Source organism: Camelina sativa, chromosome 15 (assembly GCF_030686135.1).
Source record: "Camelina sativa cultivar CO46 ecotype springtype chromosome 15, ASM3068613v1".
NCBI lineage: Eukaryota > Viridiplantae > Streptophyta > Magnoliopsida > Brassicales > Brassicaceae > Camelina > Camelina sativa.
In genome coordinates, this window is record NC_141894.1 from 26643690 (window position 1) to 26659237 (window position 15548).

Below are 15548 nucleotides of genomic sequence, written 5' to 3' on the forward strand. Positions count from 1 at the left end.
TGGGTAACAAGAAACAACATAGGTTTTTCTGATATGTGTTTAATTTCGTTTTGGATTTTGATACCCCAAAAGGATTTGAGTTGGCAAATTTATTATACTCACTTCCTCCTACTTGGACTTTGACCCTTAATAAATTGCTAGCCAAAGATCACATCACACATTTATTTACCTTTATCATTGATATGTCACTCGTGAATAACAAAAATACTATACCTTTTTGGCTGCTATTTATACACACGCACACAAACACACCACATCACACCACAAAGGTTAAAAAAAAAAAACAAATAACACAAAACCAAAAACACTTTTGTTCTTCTCTCTCTCTAAAAACACAAGTTTTCGACAGATCAACTGTTCTCTTCTTCATACGTGTTCATCAATGGCGTCACTTCACTGATTCAAAAGTCCTATCAAACCCCACTTACCCATTTCTCTCTCAATCTCTCATTACACACACACACATCTTCTCTCAATCAGAAAGGTTACATTTTTTTTTTATTGGAAACCACAAGCCATGGAAGCTGCTAACGAGCCCGTCAATGGCGGATCCGTACAGATCCGAACGGAGAACGAAAGACCAAAGCTTCCTAATTTCTTACAAAGCGTCAACATAAAATACGTCAAGCTAGGTTACCATTATCTGATTACTCATCTCTTCAAGCTCTGTTTGGTTCCTTTAATGGCGGTTTTGGTCACAGAGATCTCTCGATTAACAACTGAAGATCTCTACCAGATTTGGCTTCACCTCCAATACAATCTCGTAGCTTTCATCGTCCTCTCTGCTTTAGCTGTCTTTGGCTCGACCGTTTACATCATGAGCCGTCCCAGATCCGTGTACCTCGTTGACTACTCTTGTTACCTTCCTCCAGAGACTCTTCAGGTTAACTATCAGAAGTTTATGGATCACTCTAAGCTGATTGAAGATTTCAATGAGTCGTCGTTAGAGTTTCAGAGAAAGATTCTCGAACGTTCTGGTTTAGGAGAAGAGACTTATCTCCCTGAGGCTTTGCATTGTATCCCTCCACGTCCAACGATGATGGCGGCGCGTGAGGAAGCAGAGCAGGTAATGTTCGGTGCACTCGATAAGCTTTTCGAGAATACCGAGATTAACCCTAGGGATATTGGTGTCTTGGTTGTCAACTGTAGCTTGTTTAATCCTACACCTTCCTTGTCAGCTATGATTGTTAACAAGTATAAGCTTAGAGGGAATGTTAAAAGTTTTAACCTTGGTGGGATGGGGTGTAGTGCTGGTGTTATCTCTATCGATTTAGCTAAAGATATGTTGCAAGTTCATAGGAATACTTATGCTGTTGTGGTTAGTACTGAGAACATTACTCAGAATTGGTATTTTGGGAATAAGAAGGCTATGTTGATTCCGAACTGCTTGTTTCGTGTTGGTGGTTCGGCGATTTTGTTGTCTAATAAGGGTAAGGATCGTAGACGGTCTAAGTATAAGTTGGTTCATACGGTTAGGACTCATAAAGGAGCTGTTGAGAAGGCTTTCAACTGTGTTTACCAAGAACAAGATGATAATGGCAAGACTGGTGTCTCTTTGTCGAAAGATCTTATGGCTATAGCTGGGGAAGCGCTTAAGGCGAATATCACTACTTTGGGTCCTTTGGTTCTACCTATAAGCGAGCAGATTCTGTTTTTCATGACTTTGGTTACAAAGAAGTTGTTTAATGCTAAGCTGAAGCCTTACATTCCTGATTTCAAACTTGCGTTTGATCATTTCTGTATCCATGCTGGTGGTAGAGCTGTGATTGATGAGCTTGAGAAGAATCTGCAGCTTTCGCAGACACATGTCGAGGCATCGAGAATGACACTGCACAGATTCGGAAACACTTCTTCGAGTTCAATCTGGTATGAGCTGGCTTACATTGAGGCTAAAGGAAGGATGAAGAAAGGAAACCGGGTTTGGCAGATTGCTTTTGGAAGTGGGTTTAAGTGTAACAGCGCGGTTTGGGTTGCTCTGCATAATGTCAAGCCTTCGGTTAGTAGTCCGTGGGAACATTGCATTGATCGATATCCGGTTAAGCTCGACTTCTGATTCAGTTAAAAAACCATTAGTTTGTCATAAACGTGGTTAGACTCTGCCCTGGTTTATTGTTCTTTGTTCCTGTTTTAAAAATGGTTCAGTTCTTGTACTCTTTAAATGTGATGCTTCTTGACTATTATACCCTCACCTTTTGTTCTATGGCATCTCGAATCGATACACAGTTGCGTAGAACTTTATGTATACCAAAAAAGATTGGTACTTTATTAGAATCATGTAACAAAGTAAAAGCAAAGGTAAAAAAACTCTTTGACAAACCTAGAATCCTAGATTTGATCTCAAACACATTATTTGGACTTGATTTGTGTCCAAGCAAAAGGAATCTTTACAATAGTAAACCGACATTTCCAAAAAGAAAAGGACACTCGATTATTTGCTGGCAATCTCGAGATCCAAATGTGTGTTTTAGTGTCCCTATCTTCTAGTTGGCGATTATGATAATGATCATATGACGAACCAAACATAAAATCTATTGGGTCATTATCATCATTACTACGTCAGGTTCCCTAATATATAATAACAAGATTAGTATGCCAATTTATAAACCAAAACCTTGGGTTTAGAAATTCATTGAAATCTCTACAAATACAAATCAGAAACAAAAAATTAAAACGCAAAAGATTTGTACTATTAAGGGGATGAATTAAATTATAGTAGGTTTTATGGTTGGTATTATAAAAAGTAACACATCAGTGCCGGGGCCCTTGTACCAAGCAAGCATATCAAGCACAAACTTGTGGCTCCAAAAATATTTTGAAGATTAAAGCTACTTTTGTGAAAGCAATGCTAAAATATCTTCTTCTTTTTTTCTTTTCTTTTTTTTTTTTAATTAGAAAATAGAAAGCAATGCTAAGCTAATTTTTGAACAAAAATCCAAAAAAACGGGCAATTTTTTCTTTTAGTGGGAAAAGTTATATAATATAATGTAGTTGAGATGACCCATGTAAGGTTGTGTCTTACCGCAGAGGCTAAAAGGTCGTGTGGTAATGAATCAATCGAGTTTGGTACATGGACTTTTAAAGTCTTAGACCACCATCCATATGCAGCATATGATATGCTATAGAGAAATAGAAACAAAAGCTGGTACAGTGTTCAAATTTGCTCAAATTTCCCTTGTGGTACAGTGTTCGACTCGACGAATTGCCCTCACTATAGAACACGACTTGAGAGTTATTGCAAGTGGACTCTACTCCATGGTCGGTTAAGGTTTAAAGCATATAGAGATATACTTTCATTCAAAGGTAAGTTTTATGCGAAAAGGCTCCTTCTGGTCGATTAAAGAAAATACTGCAGCAGGTTCTTGGATGTGGAGAAAACTGTTGAAGTATAGGCACATTGCCTCCGATTTTGTCAAATATGAGGTTCGTAATGGGAGATGCATCTCTTTTTGGCATGATAAGTGGTCCAGATTGGGTTGTTTACTGGATATTACAGGCCAGCGTGGTTGCATTGATATGGAAATACCGTTACATGCCACAGTTGCAGAGGCGATAGACCATAGAAGAAGAAGGCACTGGGTGGACTATCTCAACCAAATAGAGTCTGTTCTGGATGAGATACGTTCACACGGGACAACTGATGCGGTCGATGTAGTCTTATGGAAAGGGAAAGGTGGTCGTTTCACTACGAAGTTTACGACCAAGGAGACTTGGATGCAACTTCGGGAGTCTCATGGTCATACAGACTGGGCAAGAGGGATCTGGTTCTCTCTAGCAACACCGAAATACACTTTCATATCTTGGCTAGCAACTCTGAATAAGCTCTCAACGGGTGACCGCATGCAAGCCTAGGGTGGTAATTTTAACACATCATGTGTCCTCTGCTCGTGCACTCTGGAAACAAGAGACCATCTATTCTTTTCCTGTCCTTTCTCAACTGAAGTATGGGCCGGACTCACTGCAAAGCTCTTAGCCAACAGGTTCTCAACAGTATGGGGATGCGTCTTATCGCTACTCACAGATACCACACAAAGCTCAGACACCTTATATCTCTTACGCTATACTTTCCAGGCCACAGTCCATACTATCTGGAAGGAACGTAATGGCCGGAGACAAGGGGAAACCCCAACCCCTGTTCCTCTGCTTATCAAGCTCTTGGACCGGAATGTTCGCGACAGACTGCTCTCTATCTATGCTCAAGGAAACGGCAAACACAGGGCTGCAATGGAATTGTGGCTAGGCACAAGATAAACTCCAGTTTTTCTATTCCTTTATTATAGCTGTTAGATAGATTTTAATTTTTAAACAACTTAAACACTCTCAAAAATGTTGATGTAAAAAGCTTTTTTCGAATAAATTTTACATTTTATTCAAAAAAAAAAAAAAAAAGGTAAGTTTTATGTTGTAAAGGCAAGTTTTATGTTGCTGATATGATTGGACGGGGACATCTATGTTATCGAGTCCTCATTCAGTGTTACAGAGATCAGTTCAGTCACACAGTCTCATGAAACTTTTGATGAGAAGATTGGTTGTATCAGGAGACGAGTTGTTACTGGTGCAACGGTTTACGCCAGGAAGGTATGGTGATGCATATATGCATGCATGGTGCAGATTTTTTAGGCTCGAAGAGGAACACCAAAGGCGATGGGTTCGGGTTAATGACTTGGAAATGACTGGAATCTCTGCTATTCCTCAAAGGCGCTTCCGGGAATGAAAGGGAACTGCATTGTGTTCATTGAACCAAAAAACATCTATGAGAGAATCCTTTTCTTTGACTTAGGAGCCAGAAAGACCAGTGCGGCGGTTACAGAATGCAGAGGCTATATGGGTGCATTCGGCGAAAATCAAGAATCTGCGCGGTCTTGTGGAATTGTGACGAAGCAAAATCCTGTAGTTGGCACCTATCATATATTAAGTAAATTTGAATCAGTTCATTAACCATGTGTTCACATTTATGTATCTTTGGTTTGGATGATTGTATTGGCTAGGATACTTCGTTGGAAAGTTTTAATTCAACTTTACTACCCATTTATAGAATTCTAGATTAAAAAAAAGCATCACATGTCATTTACTAAAATCAGTTCATTCAACAACGATATATAGTAATCACTTCAAGTTCTAAGTTAATTCATTTTGCTCCTTTGAACACCTTTACAATTTCTGTGATACGCTGCTAACATGTCATTTTACAAGTCCATGGTATATTTGAGCAAATATGAAGTCCTTTAGAGTCTTAGACCATTTACAGTGGTGATTCTCAAACAGTTGCTAAGACAGTTGTTCATTTATTAAAAACAAATAAACAATAATTAAAGAAGAGAGAAGACAGAAAAATAAGGAGAAAAGTGAGAAACGATTCTTACTGAGAATCTATAGAACCATTTCTCACCACATGTCACATGATTACTAGTTGAATTCTTTTTTCTGATTTAATCTTTAAATAAATAATTATATTATATTAAAATAATATATATTGAGAACTTATCTCATTTTAACCAGTGGACATGTCCTTAAACCACCATCCATATGCTATAGAGTCTTAGACCACCATCCACATACCTGTTGGATGTCTCCAATTTTTTAATAATAAAAGTAAAAAAAAAATAAAGTTTTAATCATAAACATCGGAGACCTGTGTCTCTACCCAGATAATTTAGATACTTAGAGACACGCTAACATACTTAGGGCATTCCCATCCGTTATACAGCCATTGGGTGTCAAAAAAGTTAAACAATAATATTTTTAATTTTATTTAATTATTTAATTATTTTTTAGTTTGTCCAACCAATCAAGTGATGACAGCTGTAGATGCTGTGTCTTAATTGTGCTGGGTAGAGACACTTTCCACACATCTTTCTACATTTTTCTTATTTTTTGAATTTTTTTATTCTTCTAATCCTCTGTCAAATATGTGCAATGGGAGTGCACTTAGAGACATACTTAGAGATACGGTAACGTGTCAAGAATCCATTGGTTACGTTTTGGTGTTTTTTTTTTTTTTTTTTTTTTTCTCTTTTCTTCATTTGCTTCTCTCTCTCTTTCGATACAAACAAAACAAAACAAGGAAAGGATAAATCGATTTATCAAAATTGACGAGAACAAACAAATCAAAGTTCTGATCGGTTTCCAGACAAAATGGATATCTCCTCGTTGTCTTCTTCTTCTCTGTGACAGGAATAATAGTTTGGTTTGGTTATATTTTGGTTATTATCCGGTTTAGTATGTATTTTGGTTTGTTTATCTGGTTTAGCAAACACGATATATGTAAACCTTTCTCATTAGTGAGAATCAATCAATGAAAATCAACAATCTTCTTAATCTCTATTATCTCTATATCATCATCATCATCTTCCACCATTGAATCTCTGTTCTTCGGGTCAATCCTTCTCCCTTAGTGATCATCCCCTGGGCTTTGATTTACCCTTATCTTGTTCTCACGGTGAGAGCTGATTTGGGATATACTTTTACTGTTTCATTGGTATCAGAGCAGTGAGTTCTTCGAACTGGTTTTCATGGCAGATACACAACAACAATCGATGATCAAGTCAGATTATAAGCCAAAGAAGCTTCCTTACTCATGTGAGGAGGTCTACGAAAGAATGGACAAGGGTTTGTGTATACTTTGTGAGGAACACGACATCCCTGGTCATTATCAGTTGAAGCACAAGGGAGTCAGAATTCTCATGAAGGAATGTGAAGATGATGATCAAGTTTCTGATGTCTTAGAAGAAGTTCATCAAATCCAGAAGGTTGTGAAGAATCCTGACACGTTCGCGGAAACGGTGAAGAATTCATATCCCTTAATTGAACCGTTGAAGCCTGCCTCAGTTTTACAGGGTGTAGATTCTGTTGCTGATGTGCTGAATGACCCTAAAATGGATTCATATGTTGAGGAGGTCGAGAAATTGCCTCAACAATTAACTAGTGGTAATGGCAACATCAATGCACACCAAGTGTTTGATAAAATTCCTCTAAGAATAACAAGTAAGGGGAAACGGAGAACAAGTCTTAAGGGATGGAAATTCAAGTTCAAAGCCAGTTCAAAGAGAGGAAAAATGGTGGGTTTATCATTTGAGGATGCAGCTGCTTTGGTTAACGAAGATCCTAAAGAGACAATTTGGGATTGTGTCTACAAAGAGTTCACAAAAACTATGACGGCTCATGGGAAGAAAAGAATGGACCAATTTAAAATAGCTCAAGCTGATCGTGTATGGGAGCCACGTGGTTTACCAACTAAATTGGAGCTTTGGGATTGTCCAGAAAAAGAATCAAGGTCATACCAAGCATCGCATCATATTGAAAGGTTTTCATTTCCTCAGGTACTAAATTCTGACTCGGAACAAACTAGAAATAGTGTATTGCAGTTACATATTGGTGTGGGTTTGGTTGATTCAGGACATATAAGAAAATATAGGTTGAAGTCACATGTTGGTACAAACTTGATTGAGTTTCGAGTCGGTCATGGCGGTAATATGTTTATTGCCACTAAAATGCTTGTTCATGACAAAGTGATGGTTGTAGCTCAGAGATTGACAAGTTTACAAATCCCTAGACTATCTCTAGCTAACCATGTGTGGAAACCTGGTGGAGTATTAAATGAAGATGATAAGTGGAAAGGGATAGAGAAATGTTACAATCATGGTATGCTTATGAGGTTAATGCGATGGCTTCCTAGTATGTGGTTGCAAAGAATCAAGTCCACGGAGCTTTACAAGTTAGCAATATGTTCTTTGGTTGGTCTAAAAACGTGGTCAAGGTTATGCTCCGGTGATATATCGTTAGTTGAAGGTTTTGTGAATGCAAATTCTGAGATGGAACAACAAGAATTGCTAAGCACTAGAAAGAAGAAGCAAAAGTGGTCAAAATCTTGGCGATTCAAGTTCAAAAGAAGGTCAGAGGCACACAAACTAAAAGGTAATCAACTACTTCTGGATCAAATGGCTGAAAATATTGAAGTTAACTCTAGGGATGGTGAAGAGCAGCCTCTTGTCTCTGGGGACAGCCAATCTAATCTAAAATTTATGCGCTATCAAAATTGGATAAAGATGTATGTTCTGGTTAACGTAGAAAAAGGTAGGGTACACCATGTGTGTGATGTTGCCTCTGTATGCTTATTACTAGATGAAGTTGGTCATTTCAGTTCTGAAACATTCTCACTTGGTGAAGTTGTTAAGATATGGAGAATTTTGAAAGCTGGACATGTTCATAGAAAGGGGAATGTGTGGCTAGAAAACTTTAAGCAGATGCTGGAAATTGGTGTTCGTAGAAGATGGTTCCCATTGTTGATGGAAAATCATGTTTCCCCACTCACAGTCATACCCTACGGCTTGACGTCATCTTCAAGAGAGAAGGGTTATTTTAGTGTGTACTTGGTAATGGGTTCAAATAGAGAATCATTTCTAGCATCTCAGAACATGATGGAAATCGGGGGCAGAATTTTTGAAACAACAAAGGTGAGACAGAATCTGAAAAGCTGTCAAAGTGGCTCTCTTCTAGAGTTCTTAAAGACACATGAAGCTATAGTAGACAGATCCATGCTCCCTTGCAACAACACTATGTTTGTCACTTATCTCAGAAACTTGGAGAAGAGCTACGTTGTGTCTACCCTACGAATTGAAGATGCTCTCAAAGAAGCTGCGGTTGTTAACTTCACAGTGGACCGATTTGAAAGGCATATGGTTACAATCCTTTCCTATGGAATGTTTCACTCACCAAGACAACCAGAAGATGGGAAATGGTCATGCTCGATGTGGGGTGCTCTACACTTAAAGAGTGCTGCAAAGAATGACACAAAGATCTCTATTAATTGCGTTTACGGATCACTGCCACGACCTCCAGATTTCAGGACACTAGAGAAAAGTCTTGAAAGGCTGAGCAAGCACCAGAAAGAAACTAAACTATTATTCGCCAAGAACCACAAGTTGCTGAACCCTGAAGCCAGCCTTTACACCAATTTGACGCAGTTCAGTACTGAGCTTCAAAGTCGCAAGATGCACGCCAGATACGATATGATGCGAGTTAGGTATGCTTCTAATTCTCTTGCTGAACTTTGTGCTTATGAAGTGTTCCATTTCCAAAGGCCACCAGAGATCTATATCAAGGGTTCATCACCAAATATAGAGATTATCATCCTTGAGGACAAGGATGTTCTCAACAGGGGAGTATTGTGACAGGAATAATAGTTTGGTTTGGTTATATTTTGGTTATTATCCGGTTTAGTATGTATTTTGGTTTGTTTATCTGGTTTAGCAAACACGATATATGTAAACCTTTCTCATTAGTGAGAATCAATCAATGAAAATCAACAATCTTCTTAATCTCTATTATCTCTATATCATCATCATCATCTTCCACCATTGAATCTCTGTTCTTCGGGTCGATCCTTCTCCCTTAATGATCATCCCCTGGGCTTTGATTTACCCTTATCTTGTTCTCACGGTGAGAGCTGATTTGGGATATACTTTTACTGTTTCATTCTCCGATTCCACTTACTTCTTCTCTGTTAGGTAAGAAGCTTCTCTGTTATGTGTTTGATGAATGAAGATGATTCGGAACCAAAAAGGTAACCTCATCAAACGTGTCTTTGATTCTATTTTATTTGTAATTTGTAATTTACAAATCGGAATCACTTTGGTGTTGAGATTGATTACTTGATTGTCTGCTTTGTGAGGTTTGCTATGTATTGATATTTGATACTAATCATTGTGTTTAGTTTGAGTGTTGAATTCGATTAAAGTTTTGAAATTGCTAGGGATGTAGTTAGAAATTGGGTTCCTTATGCTTCTTTTATGAGTCTTATTTCCTTTTTCGGTAGCTGATGGGTTTGTCTCTTTCAGAGATGAGCCAAACAAATGGTGATTCTATTCTCTTAAAATTTGCTTTCTTGAAATGGAACTTGTTCAGATACAATGCAAAGATATGTTATTGGAGGAGTAAGATGTGGCCAAAGCTTTAGTCAAATATGCAAATCAGGTCGGCATTGAGGTGTTGGTGGTTGGTTCCTCCTCATAAGGTGGCTTTCTCAGGTGTGTTTAATCTCTTCTCTTTGCTGTGAAATCTTTTAACTAGAAATGGTGGATCAGATGTCAAAAATTGAGTCTTATTGACTTTTACGGTTCAACAAACCTACAAAGATTCGAGGAACCATCAACGAAGACTGCACCTAATTTTTCCACGGTTTATGTCATAACAAAGGAAAGCTTTCAACAAAGAAAAGAGCTTCTCGTGCTGCACCCTCTGTTTCTCCATTACGCATGCAGCTTCAACAAGCTAGCTTAAAGCCACATCCACCGTTGCCTTCTCCTGCAACTACTAACACAAGATGTTAAAAACAACATAGCTTTTCTAAATGTTTCTTTCACTTGTCAAATCTCCTGTAGAATACTAAACCTTTTCTGACTGTATTAATATATATTGGTTTCTGGTAGCTGAGAGACACTTTCTAGTAGCAAAAGTGTCAAGGACGTGGGGATAAATTTAGCGACCGGATGCAGATCTCTAAGATAGATGGGGGTTCAATCTCGGATTTCCTGTTGTGACCGGATAAGGATCTCGGAGTTGATAGGGGTTCAATCTCGGGGTTCATGTGTGTTGACCCGTATGGTTAGTTTTGTGCTGGTCGAAGGGGGCCAGCGTTGTGTTGACCCAGAGGGTTAGTTTTGTGCTGGTCGAAGGGGGCCAGCGTTGTGTTGACCAGTGGGGTCAGTAAATTGTTAATCGGTGTGGTAAGGATTGTGTGAAACAGTGGGGTTAGGATGGTGTTGACCGGTGGGGTCAGTTTAGGCTGACCAGTGGGGTCAGGGTGGTTTGGGGCTAGTGGTGTCCTGGTTGCTAGTCAGAGGGGGCCAGCGTTGTGTTGACCAGTGGGGTCAGGAAATTGTTGATCGGTGGGGTAAGGATTGTGTGAACCAGTGGGGTTAGGATGGTGTTGATCGGGGGGGGGGGGGGGGGTCAGTTTGGGCTGACCAGTAGGGTCAGCATGGTTTGGGTCCAGTGGTGTGCTGGTCGGAGGGGGCCAGCGTTGTGTTTACCAGTGGGGTCAGAAAATTGTTGATCAGTGGGGTAAGGATTGTATGAACCAGTGGTGTTAGGATGGTGTTGACCGGTGGGGTCAGTTTGGGCTGACTAGTGGGGTCAGGGTGGTTTGGGGCCAGTGGTGTCCTGGTGTCGGTAGACCGGATGATTAGGTGGTGCGAACCATTGTGACGATTGTTGGAGGTGTATTCAGATTCGAGGACAGATCTATTGTTAGAGGGGGAGAATTGTAACACCCGTCTCCCAGAAAATAATGAAATATTGGAGTTTATATTAGAAATTGGGTGGAATCGGTTTAGTATCGGTTTAGATAAATTCTGGTTTAATTTGATTAAACCATGGAACCCTAGATTTTTCTATAACTCACGCCTCTCTACTCTCTTTTGGTGGTTGTGGTCGTTCCTGTAGAGAGAAAAAAAGAGAGCTTGTTTGTGGAGAAGAGGTGTGAGGAAGGGGAGGTTTGATTTTTGTATGTAAAGCAAGGGAGACAGAACTGTTAGGTTTTGGGGAAAATAGGTTTCGACATAGAAAATTGTACCCAAAGGTAATGAGTTTTGGTGGAGTTATCGATAAGCCTTTTATCTGGATTCTGTTTTTTATGGATCTGGATTGAGTTAATAATCGAGAAGTTATCTGCTGTATCGTGAGATGCTTCGTCTCAGACGCGAACCGAGACCAGCGGATATTGTAACTGAGATCGTGACGTCTAGGGCTAGCTTTTCACCGGAGGGATTTGATAGTTAACAATTATTTTTTATTTTAGGGTCGTCTTTGAGACTATTTTTTTTTTTTGATGTTTCTGTCCAGTTTGTTTGAAGGTTGTTTTTGGTTGTGTGATTTGTTGTATGACGTTTTTGGACTGTTGCATACACAAGGATATTTTCTCCTGGTTGTTTTTGTTGTCAGAATCAGCTTGATTAGGTGAGTGCGTGACCATGAGCTTATCTGAGCAATTGGGTTGTATGACTTGTTTTGTGTGATGATATGTAGGTGTGGTGAATATGTTATTCGGTGTTCAGTTTAATGGCTGGTTTGTTATGTTTTATTTGTGGTTGTACTCTTGATTTGCGTGTGTATAACACTCGTAGATGGGAGGATAGCCTCACTGGGTATTTTTGGTAATACTCATGCATCTCATTGTGTTTGTGGTACAGGTAATGTGTAGTGTGGAATCATGGTGATGAGGAGGAGGATGATCTAGGTTCTCGATTGTTTTGTTGTGTTTATGTTATTTTGTTGTTGGAACCTTGTTAGAAGTATGTTAGGTTGCTGGTTTTTAATTGGTTATAATTGATATGGTATTTATATTAAGTTGGTTTGGTTTGTCTTCCGCTGTGCATGTTGATTTATTATTTGTTTATTGTTTGAGTTGTAATTAAATATTATGGAGTATTTAATTAGATTATTATTATTGAAAAAATGGGTCGGGGTGTTTTAGGAACTAAGAGTGTTGAGAGTTACTCTGTATGTATACCTATGAGTAGTTTCTAACGGCGACAACAACCTTTGTTTATCAGATTTTTGCTCGCTTATACTTGCCAACAAATAATCATCTCCAAAAGAGGTCTCAAATCTCAAGAGGAAAACTGGAATCTTGTTGTTAATTGGGTTTGACAAACACACATCATTGGGCCTTATTGGGCCAGACAAAAATAGCAAAGGAGAACAAGATGATTTAGGTCCAGATGCACACTCTTGTTGTTGTTGTATCTCTTTGATCTTTGTTCTTCTTGTGCCAAATTCTATAAACTAAGAAAAACATCACAAGTTAGTGGTGTCTGTAACCTCTTTCATATAGTGGAGCTTGGGAGCAAGAGTCCTCCCCTAAGACATAGCAGTTATCCGTGAACTCGGTGATCAAATTTTTGTGTGTTGTTTCCTTTACAAGCAATTAATTCTTACTCTTTTAACTCAACACTCTTTTAGTATGCAGTGCTCTTCCCCGCCAAACCGAGGGTTGCCATTGAAAATGGGAAGAAGGCTTTTTCCCTAAGCGGCTGAGATAACATTGTTGAGACAGAGCAGACTACCACAAGGTGTAGACAGATCGGATGTGGATAATCTCAAAAAATGTCTCGAAACGACTAGAAATTAGTTCCAGTATGTCTTTGGGAAGCATCGACCAGTCTGACATGGTTAGATTCACTACTTTGAACAGTGTATATTCAAAGAAGATGAATATATAGTATAAGTCTTTTTTTATGCTCTTAACCAAGATAGTCAAGGATGTTAGAACAAATACAATTTTCTAATCTTATCTGTCCATAGTATTATATTATCTAGAAAGAGAAAAGTAGAGTAAAGCAATAGAAAGACTAAGACCATCAACAATGGAGGTGTTGAATAAATAATTAAATTGTTGAATGATTGCAATGAGGATGTTGAAAAAAGAAAAACTCTATGTGTATTAAAACTTGTTGAATTGATTCAATATGTTGGATATTAGGCTTGAGATTATTATCCGTTATCCGCGGATATTCGTATTCGTATCCGGATCCGCTCCGAAAAAATGGATATCCGGACAAACGGATACGAATACAGATAGTGAAATAGCGGATAAAACGGATACATATAGTGCTAAATTTTAAAACGAATAACGGATATCCATTTTTTCCCGGATATCATGTATTATATTCGGAGACGGATATGGATAATACTAAATTTTAAAATGAATATTTGTTTTTTCACGAATATCCGGTATTTATATACGGATATCCGGTATTTTTTGTCCAAAATATGTGGTATTTATACAAATACACTATATTTTAGTTTAAAATACGTATTATTTTTAAAAAATAATTTTTTACGGATATCCGCAGATATTCACGAATAATCGAATATTTAACGGATATCCGGATAATGGATATCCAAAATTTTTGGATACGAATACGAATAACAAATTACGGATAAAACGGATACGCGATAGACAATAAAATCTATATAAGAATCAACACAATAAAAAAATGAAGGTGTTTATCTCTAGAGCTTGACACCTTAGCTTCAACATTGAAGCAGGTGTTGACACGTCAGTAAAAAACTCTATCCTATCAAATTATAACATTAATACAGCTCACCTAATTTTACTCATGCGTGGACTAAAGAAAATCTATAATATGAAAGTAGGCTAACTCTCTCCCTCAGCATGCTACTTCAGCGTTTTAGAGAAACCTAGAGCTGACACCTAATTTAAAACAGCTAGCTAATCAAAATATAACAACTAATACAGCTCAGATTTTTAAACCAATGTTAATTATTCTCGGTTTAATGTCACCTTGTCTTTACTCTGGCGGACCGAATCAAAAAAAGTAAAAAATCTCGCTCTTCTTCTTCTTCTTCACACCATATGTTTTTCTTCCTCAACCCATAGAGAGAGAGAGACAGACAGAGAGAGTAGCGCAAATGCGTTCACGTTATATCAGATACTCCGTGTATCACCACCAACATATCCTTTATAATTGTCTCAAGCTAGAGTGTAACTGTAATGGATTTGCCATAATTTTCACCAGAGTAGAAATGCAATACATTGGCGAGTTAGGCTCTCTCTCTCATCTCTTCTTTCTCTCTTCTTCATATATCTCTCTTTGATTCTCTAATTTCAGTCAATTTTCTATCACAAAACCAGAGAAGAAGTTTTTGAGACGGAGGTAATTTGAGTAGAAGCAAAACACCAAATATGTCTCCTTTCATGTTAGTTTCCGTGATCAAAGATTTGCACCCAACTCACAAACTTGGTGAAGATGGATTTGGACCCGTCTTCAAGGTAATCTCAATTCTGACATGCCAGATCTTAAAGTTTCCTCTTTTAAGTGTATCTTTAACCATTTTGTTATTTGTTTTAAGTTCTTTGTGTGTGGTTTGTATTGTATTGATTTCTGATATTTTTGTGTAGCAACTCTTAGTACAATAGCTTGATCCAGAGTATTGGATATGATGAGATTATGTTGAACATTGCTATGGTATATTATAGTTGAGGTTCTTTGAGGATTTTTTTATTGGGGTGTATGCAGGTAGGCTCATCGCATATTAGAAGCAACTTCACTTTCTCAATCTAAAGTCAAATTAATAATAAAACACAAAAATCTCACAAATCTTTTCAAAAGCCTCTCGATGTTGGCCCGGCTCAAGGAGGTGGTGGGAGGAGCAAAATCCAAGGACCCACTCCAAAATTCAGAGGAAACCTTTGAACAAAGAGGATCCAGAAAAAAAAAAAAAAAAAAAAATCTGTGAAAGAGGTCAAAAAAATTTGGTTCACCTATGATTTAAAAAATATTGAGACGGGATGTTGGTTAGTGAAGTTTGTTTGTTTTTGTGAGGATTTTTGCTTATTATTTTCAAGTGGATTATTCTTTTTCAGATGTTGTTTTTTGTATTTGGGTGTTTTTTTTTTTTTTGTAATTTCAGATATTTTGATGATGGTTGGACATTAATGGATTTGGATTTCTAAGGTAAGGTCCTACCCAATTCCACTTTGAAGACCTCGATCAAAAATACACTTGATTCTATCTGCTACAACTTTA

At 38.0% G+C, this 15548-nt stretch overlaps 2 protein-coding genes across 9 annotated transcripts; both read left to right on the plus strand.

The window, feature by feature from the left end:
• The first annotated feature begins 199 nt into the window (after positions 1-199).
• On the plus strand, positions 200-2198 carry LOC104747426 (3-ketoacyl-CoA synthase 9). Its single transcript, XM_010469052.3, has one exon. It carries the CDS (start codon positions 518-520, stop codon positions 2051-2053), a length of 1536 nt encoding a protein of 511 aa, XP_010467354.1. The 5' UTR covers positions 200-517; the 3' UTR covers positions 2054-2198.
• A 3786-nt stretch (positions 2199-5984) lies between these two features.
• On the plus strand, positions 5985-15492 carry LOC104747427 (uncharacterized). 8 transcript variants are annotated; one of them, XM_087486877.1, is made up of 5 exons: positions 5985-6436; positions 6517-9019; positions 9504-9559; positions 9901-10022; positions 12186-12358. In XM_087486877.1, exons 2-3 carry the CDS (start codon positions 6534-6536, stop codon positions 9505-9507), a joined length of 2490 nt encoding a protein of 829 aa, XP_087343003.1. In that variant the 5' UTR covers positions 5985-6436; positions 6517-6533; the 3' UTR covers positions 9508-9559; positions 9901-10022; positions 12186-12358. The 8 variants fall into 8 exon arrangements, 6 of the variants coding, with proteins under 6 accessions (XP_087343003.1, XP_019092920.1, XP_087343000.1 ...); XM_087486874.1 differs by lacking the exon at positions 12186-12358 and adding an exon at positions 10131-10423 and having other exon boundaries at positions 6059-9019; XM_087486875.1 differs by lacking the exon at positions 12186-12358 and adding an exon at positions 15039-15492 and having other exon boundaries at positions 6286-9019.
• Positions 15493-15548: the final 56 nt, after the last annotated feature.